Source organism: Diaphorina citri, unplaced genomic scaffold (genome assembly GCF_000475195.1).
Source record: "Diaphorina citri unplaced genomic scaffold, Diaci psyllid genome assembly version 1.1 scaffold2651, whole genome shotgun sequence".
In the NCBI taxonomy this organism is placed as follows: domain Eukaryota; kingdom Metazoa; phylum Arthropoda; class Insecta; order Hemiptera; family Psyllidae; genus Diaphorina; species Diaphorina citri.
In genome coordinates this window covers 3,515-11,669 of record NW_007380068.1, presented here as the reverse complement: position 1 = coordinate 11,669, position 8,155 = coordinate 3,515, and the positions used below count along the sequence as shown (strand labels likewise).

General features: G+C 40.5%; 2 protein-coding genes and 1 long non-coding RNA gene across 3 annotated transcripts in view; all 3 read left to right on the top strand.

Moving 5' to 3' along the window:
* Window positions 1-444, top strand: part of LOC113471591 (claspin-like) — a gene marked incomplete at its 3' end in the record, with an annotated part of 9,890 nt that extends 9,446 nt beyond the window's left edge. Inside the window, 1 exon segment of the mRNA XM_026830846.1 lies at window positions 275-444. Coding sequence (XP_026686647.1) covers window positions 275-444 — 170 coding nt within the window.
* Window positions 445-3,368: 2,924 nt separating this feature from the next.
* On the top strand, window positions 3,369-4,660 carry LOC103519292. The gene is made up of 3 exons (XR_541892.3): window positions 3,369-3,428; window positions 3,988-4,101; window positions 4,547-4,660. It is a non-coding gene; the product is annotated as an uncharacterized LOC103519292 (long non-coding RNA).
* A 27-nt stretch (window positions 4,661-4,687) lies between these two features.
* The window catches only part of LOC103519294 (4-aminobutyrate aminotransferase, mitochondrial-like), a gene marked incomplete at its 3' end in the record, with an annotated part of 6,959 nt that continues 3,491 nt past the window's right edge, over window positions 4,688-8,155 (top strand). The window contains exons 1-2 of the mRNA XM_026830847.1: window positions 4,688-4,696; window positions 5,003-5,264. Of these exons, the coding sequence (XP_026686648.1) occupies window positions 4,688-4,696; window positions 5,003-5,264 (271 nt within the window). The remainder of the gene's footprint in view (window positions 4,697-5,002; window positions 5,265-8,155) is intronic.

Genomic DNA, 8,155 nt, shown 5'->3' with positions numbered 1-8,155 from the left:
CCTCTTTTTTTTTTTTTTTTTTTTTTTTTTTTTTTTTTTTTTTTTTGTACCCGAAACCAAATGTCAGCCCAAAAGCGATTACTCTAGGTCTGATTGAGCGGCTGACGAAAAACGCCGACCCTGTCTGAAACTCTCAACACGGGAAAAGGCAAAGAAGAAGAAGATTTGAAAGTGAACTATAGTAAAATCTTTGCTTAAACAAGTACATTTTTTCGCTCTTTTCGACTAACTTCTATTTTTCAACTATTATTTTGTTTCCTCTGTATTATTTCAGGTGTAGGAGAGTTGCTAGGTAACACTTGTTCCTCCAATCTGTCTGGACTATGTTCAGGAGCCTTCACATCACAACCTATAGATCCGAAACTGTTGGAAATCAATGATGGTACTTGTGGGAAATTCATAACGAGTACCAGTATGGACGAGAATGAAACACCTATGCCTGAGGTAATGAAACATCTATGCATAATGAAACACCTATGCCTGAGGTAATGAAACATCTATGCATAATAAAACACCTATGCCTGAGGTAATGAAACACCTACATACCATATGTCTGAAGTTTATTTTAAATGGCTATAAATAGAATGAAACACCTATGCCTGAGGTAATGAAACATCTATGCATAATAAAACACCTATGTCTGAGGTAATGAAACACCTATGTCTGAGGTAATGAAACATCTATGCATAATAAAACACCTATGCCTGAGGTAATGAAACACCTACATACCATATGCCTGAAGTTCATTTTAAAATAGCTAAAAGAAGCTCTTCACTGATTGGACAGACTCGATTCGACCTCCATCTGATGACGAAGATGTAACCAATCAACCACCGGAACCGTCCAATAGGAAATTTGGTATCCCGAGTAACCAACCAATCACGCTGAAGCCAACCAATGGGAGTGATGATTTCATTGAGCTTGATGATGATATAAGGCCAAGTTCGAATCTGAAAGAGGGCGCACGCAGACTTCTAGAGAGGGCTATGAAACATACCGCTGCCAAAGTGAAACCTGCTGGACAGACTGTGTCCTTGAAGTAAGTTTTTTTATTCATTTACTAAGGCCTTTCTGGATGCTCCTCAGTCACCGGCGTCTTATATGATAAATCAGGCGCCCGTTGCACCTAACCTATCCATACTATCATTCAAAGGTAAAAGGTAGGAAGAACAGGAGTCTAGTATGATAAATCAGGTGCCTAGCGGGAAATAAGCAATAAAATTGCCGGTCGTGTATGTGTTAAACCTATAATGATTATAAACTTTCTTCGTTTTCAGGTGCATTTCACGGTCGTACGCTGGGCTGTCTAAGTACTACCCACTCCAAGTATATTCACAAGATTGATATCCCGGCATTTGATTGGCCGATAGCTTCGTTTCCTAAATACAAATATCCTCTGGAGGAGAATGAGAGGGAGAATAAGGCAGAGGATGAGAAGTGTTTAGCTGAGGTAAGAATACTTCAACACTAAACAAACAGAATAGAGTATATGCCTTAGTTTGATTGGTATGCGCGTCTTTCCCGTCGCGGGCGAAATTTATTCTAAACTGATTCTGACTAGGTCCGTTTTCAGAACCTGTCCTCCTTCTTTCTTCAATTTCCGCACGATTGTAACAGTTCCCTCTATTAAACGTCTTAATTAAGAAATAAATCTCCCCAGGTAGAAGATCTGATCACTAAATACAACAAGAAGGGAACTCCAGTAGCGGGTATTGTAGTGGAACCCATCCAATCTGAAGGAGGTGACAACCATGGCTCTAACTATTTCTTCCAGCAACTCCAGAAGATCGGGAAAAAGGTAATATTAACACGTTTTCCAAATGTCAAAATTCAAGAGTTATGGCGGGGAAAAAAACCTTAAAAAGGTTCTTGTAGTCCACTCGAAGTCCGATCGGTTCCAAAGTGAAATAAAACTTTCTTCGTGTGTTGAACATTTTTGCCAAATTTTATCAAAATCGGATAGATACCAAACCGTTCAAGAGTGAGTTGTAGTGAACCAAACAATCTTACGAAATTTCGTCAAGTTAAATCTTGGAACTTACTTTTGAAACATCACCCAAGTAAGCGCAACTGATCTATTCAAATTCAATATTGCAGCATTACAACATCAGAGCTTGAAACATCACCCAAGTAAGCGCAACTGATCTATTCAAATTCAATATTGCAGCATTACAACATCAGAGCTTGAAACATCACCCAAGTAAGCGCAACTGATCTATTCAAATTCAATATTGCAGCATTACAACATCAGAGCTTGAAACATCACCCAAGTAAGCGCAACTGATCTATTCAAATTCAATATTGCAGCATTACAACATCAGAGCTTGAAACATCACCCAAGTAAGCGCAACTGATCTATTCAAATTCAATATTGCAGCATTACAACATCAGAGCTTGAAACATCACCCAAGTAAGCGCAACTGATCTATTCAAATTCAATATTGCAGCATCACAAGCACAGAGCGTGACTCGCAGGGTGAAATCACAGGTTATTCCAGTGAAGCCCTATCCATTGTACTGGAGGATAATGCTGAACTAGCCAAGTCTAACAGAGGCGCTGAGTGTGTGCCGGGAGCAAGACGGGTGGTGTTGAAGAAACAACTGGAAGAGCAGATGGCGAAGAATAGAGAGAAAGCATGGATGAGGAGGATTGAGGAGGCGAAGATGGACGAGGAAACGTATGCCGGTAAGCCAAAATAATGATGATTTTTTTTTTCAAAGGTTGGATAGAGGGAACATTACATTGAAACGAGGGTTTTTCCTGACGGAATTCCTGCGTGCGGAATCCAGTACGTAGGTCTATTGCACCCGAAAGGAACTGTAACTGTTAAGGTCTTATCGTCCTGAAATCGAAGAGAGAAGAAAGACAGGATAGGAGAAAGCCAGCCGTTCCGAGAACAAACACTATCCGTTCAGGATAAAATCCGCCCCGGGCGGGGAATCGAACCCGCGGCCTTGCGCTTGTCTTTTCTCACTCATCTGATGATGGACATGTTACAACACAGATCACACGAGTCTAAAGTATGTCGCAGTTCTATGAAATACCTAAAAACATGGTTAAAATAGTCACTTTTTGCCCCTTTAAGCGCTCTAACAATGCTTAAAGGCAAAAGGGCATATTATTCGCGCTTAAATAACTTTGAAAAAAATCTCTTTTTTTCCCCCAGGCGAAAAATCCGACTGTGAAGCAGACAAAGACGAAGAAGAGGAGTTCGATGAAGAAGAATTGACAACAGAAGAAGACGAAGAGGAAGAAAACATAATGGAGAAACCAAGGAAGAAGAAGAAGAGAGTGAAGAGTGCATTCGTGGACGAAGAGGCAGAAGTGAGCGATGAAGAAGGAGTGAGTGCGGATGAAGAGGAAGAGGAGGAGGAGGAAGAAGACGATAAAGAGGAAGAAGATGAGGAAGAAAGCAAAGATGTGAATGGTAAGTTGGAGACACTAAAAACCCTACTCTAACTTGTATAGGTAGTAAGGATTTGAATTGTGTTAAGCACAAATGCTCGTCACAAACATCGTTCCCCGCTTAATATACTACGCTAAATTTTATGACTTGACTTGTACTCGAACCACCAACCTCCAGATTCAAAGTCCACTTTGCCAACCACTACGCCACTGAGGTTTGTTCGTGTAGGTAGTAATTAATAGGTGGAGTTGAGCACAATAAGTCAGGGCTGGATTTAAATTTTGCGGCATGTCTTGATACAGCACAAAATACGATATTAACATTATTAACACATTTAAATTTGTTTTGCGCCAGCCTAGTTAGCTTAGTAGTTGGTAGTGCGTCTGCCTTGTAAGCACTAAGCCGCGGGTCCGATTCCCGCCCGGGGCGGATTTTATTCTGATGGGATAATATTCGTTCTCGGAACGGCTGGCTTTCTCCTATCCTGTCTTCCTCCTCTCTTCGATTTCGGGACGATAAGACCATAGCAGTTATAGTTCCCTCTGTCAAACCTCTTTAAAAAAAAAAAATTGTTTTGCAGATGAAGATAAACCATGCCAAGTAGAAGAATCGCCGAGATCTTTGAAATCCAAAAGCAAAACATTCGACATGTTTATGACTCAGAAGACTGATGGAAACGCCATGGAGTGTGATGGTATGTTATAGGTAGCAGAATCTACGTGTTTTATTATTATATATGTTGTTGTTGTTGTTGTTTGCAAATGTCGGGCTATTTGACTACTAGGTCATTTTACCTCTGGCTTCCCAATAATACCTACAATTTAATTATTATTATTATTTATTGGGAGGTTTTCTGTCTATCTGGGGAACTTTAAAACAGGGAGGATACCAGCCTGAAATTTCCCCTGCTAAAGAAATAGCAAAGGTTGAGTGCGAAGGGCAACCACTCGTAAATTTTTTGTAGCCAAAACCAAATGTCAGCCCAACAGCGATCACCCTAGGGCTGATTGAGGGGCTGACGAAAAACGCCGACCCCGTCTGAGCACGGGAAAAGGCGAAGAAAAAGAAGTTTTCATACAAAACAGATAATTTTCCTCTAACAGGAACATTATGCATTAAAATTGCCTTTGTATTTTCAGATGATGAACTGCCTGCCTATCAGATGGGAATGAATACAGAACAAAGTAATAGCTGTACTCCTGCTCATGATAAAGTAGTGTTTTCTCCTGTAGTAACTCTGACTGGATGTGATAAGACTGTCAGCGAGGTAACTATACTTTATGAACGAAGTAAATTCTACATTTCCCCCCCTTTCGAGCCGTTTTTGCACTACGAACAGTAGGCAGGTCTTTTGTGCCAATACCCCTAGATTATGTGCTTGTCTAACTTTTGTTCCACAAAAACTGCGGAACGGCTTTCCGATACTGATTCCGATACTAATTTTGCAAAAATGTTAAAAAAAATGGTGTCTTTAATTTTTCGCCAATTTATTAGGTAGGGGTAGGACCAAGTGAAAAATTGGAAGAAAAAAAAATAGTGCTTAAATTACTTTAAATTTTTCAAACAACTTTCCCCGTTTTACCTTCCCCTTACAGAGTCGGAACGCGAGCTTTCTTGTCGACAGTCAGCCAACCTCTCCACTCCACCACTCCCCCAAGAAGCTCAACTTTGACGACGAACCCTCGACCCTCGAGCTGGGAGGCCTGGACAACCTACTGCCCAGTCAGACCAAGGGCGGTGAAGACTTGGAAGCCCTGTTTTCAGGCCAGTTCTCAACGCAGGCCCCTGTATTGGCGGAACTGGAACAGAATGACGGACCCTGTGATTACCAGACGCAGACCCAAGCTGTACCTCAAGGTAAAAGGTTTTTATTATTGTTTGTTTTTTAGGGGGTATATGTCTGGCTGGGGGACTTCAAACAGGGAGTAGACCAGCTTAGTCTAGCTGGGGGACCCCCTGGCAAAACCTACAAACACCCACGCGGTTACCGTGGAAAACCCATGAACAATGTAGCCCGTTATCCTGACGCATAAAGCCTTTTTTAACAGTAAACCAATGGGTAAGGTTAGAACACCGACCCGAATTGCAAATCTTTCCTTCAATAAGCATTCGTAAGTTCTATGGGGTCTGTGGGGTGGTGTGCCCAGTCAATGGATCAAAAAAAAAAAATTTCTCCAAAACTGTTCTCCCTTGACATTTCGACGATACCAGAATAAGCAGGGCCCTTTGCTTTCTCTTCTTTCTGTCCTATCCTTCTTGTCGGTCGGCAAGGCTCCTTGCTTGTAATTAGGGTAGTCCTATTTTTAGGCGGCCCGCCTTAGGCTTGGGCGCCGGATCGCCGAATGTTCCCGTCTGCGGAATGCGGTTTGATTCGTATTGATTTTCCACCGTCGCTGGACAAAAGATCAAGAGCCATTTCAAAAAGTCCATGCAATTTCACCCCAATAACAGCGACCTTTCCTGCACTCACTTTTTCCGTTTATTCCAGGGTAAGACTAGGGAACTTATTTCGCGTTCAATTTTAAAGAAGCTGTTTTTGGCGCGACAAAGCATTGCAGAGACTTGAAACCTTTGGCCTGTAGTTTTAAAACACGAAAACGAGCACCAAAAATTGTCTTTGAAAAACAGCTAATTTTACTTTTTTAAATACCTGGATTTTTGACTGTGGGTTTGTGTTCAGACGTAAAAAAAAAAAAAAAGAGAAATATCACCAAAAAAACCTGGTAACAGAGCCTTTGTTCGGCTTGCAGATCCTTTTACCTGGATGTCTTGGAACAACTTTCTACTACTAGCTAGTGGATGGGACATCGAAGCACATTGCACGACAAAGTTAACGTTACCACTCTTACCTTATAGCTGGCACTAATCCACATACATGATATGCACAACTATGGTCCATCAGCTAGTATGCTTTATAGAGAAACATGACTAAACCATGTTGACGGAATCACAAGAACATATTTTACTCACATAGTTGCGGTTAAACTTATAAGTAGAATGTATGTGATAGTGCGAAAGGCATATCAGATACATCTATAAGAGCGAGGTTGCTATGAGTTGATAATAAACCAAACTTATATTTTAAAATTTATGACAACTCTCGACTGTAACAGCGATGCTTAACTACCTACCGGGAACAGCCGTCGAACGATTGAGCGAACGAACGTACGACTTCAAGAGGCCGCCATAAGCTTATGAGTGGTAGCATGTGTTTAGCATGAGCAAAAAGCTAGCAAGTTAATAACAGTGACAACAAAGACTGTTTTAACACATGAGCAGAGCACAAGTAGTAGACTTTTGATTCCTAACGCAAAGCAACAAGCGCGGGTCGTGAGAAATATTGTAATCACAGTGCCAGACCGGGACATACTTGTCGTGGTCGGATTCGTACGCAGCAATAACATCTGCTTCGACATACGTGACTGCGAATATTACAATCTAACAAGTAACGATGCTTTCTAACTAGAAAAGACTTATTTTTCAATTTTTTTTCTGTGTAGTTGAGGCAGAATTGCCTTTTCCCGCTTCTTCTAATGTGCTCAGGAGATTACAATCGTCAACAAAGTAAGACGTGCTTTATTTTTGTGCCGTTATTTGTGAGTCAGGTGAGTGAGAAATTTCTTTGTGAAGTTCACCAACGAAATAAATATCGATAAAATTTCTCATTTGAGTAATCCTGTAACAATACATCCCAGAAACAGTCATTAATTTTGTAAGTCTGTATCCGCCCAAAAATCGTACTGTCAATACGGATCATTTCTAATTAATAGGAGGGCGCCACCTAGCATTGGGCGTCAGATAAAACGACCATAATAGGTGCGTATCTACAAGGTGGTGATTCGTTGTTCCGACCGAATCGATAATAAAAATTATTACTTGAAGGTCAGTCGTATACGACTACACGTATCTACCAAAAGTAATGGAGTCCGTATCCCACAAAATAACACGTATCTACAAAGTACGTAATGAAGTCTTACGTATCCACAAAGTAATGGAGTCTGTATCCACAAAATAATACGTATCTACAAAGTAATGGAGTCCGTATCCACAAAGTAAGAGCAGGTATGACCATGAGCAATTACTTAAAGGGTGTTCATGGTAGTAACTAAAAGGTTGTCAAAGCCTAATATCCAACAACTACACTTCCGAGGGCGCTTGTATCAGGTCTGTCTAACCTCCTTGTTCACAATGGATCGTTGAGAGGATGAGGACTTTATTATGTCTCCTTTGTTTTATTATCAACTTTTTCTTCAATCAGCTTTTCTCGCTTTTTTACATGAACAAAAGAAATTTTTTTTTATAATTATTTAAAATATTAAATTAGTCCCACAAATGAAAACATTCTACATGAGGGGTATTAAACAGTTTTATATACTCCTGGAACCAATCTGACGAGCCCCCTTTTCCCTGAAAAGGAAAAGTCAGGATAGGGTCGTCCTATTTGTTCCATATAAGATAAGATAACAAATTCGTTTCTAAATGTTATCAAGTGAAAGTTTAGAAGAAGAAGAAGAAACGGGAAAAGGGCACAACTCTCAAAGTCTGTCCCAGCCCAAGAAAGGCAGTCGGGCGAGTTAGTCTCGAGGATCCCACTAGCGAAAACCCGAACTGTAAACCAAAACCGATTTTTTTTTTTTTTTTTTTTTTTTCTTGCTCACCTAGAAGCGTAAGTTGGAAAACGATAAAGAAATCTTTCCCTTCAAAGACTGAACATAGTATATAGGATAGGAGACATTCCTCTGCAAATA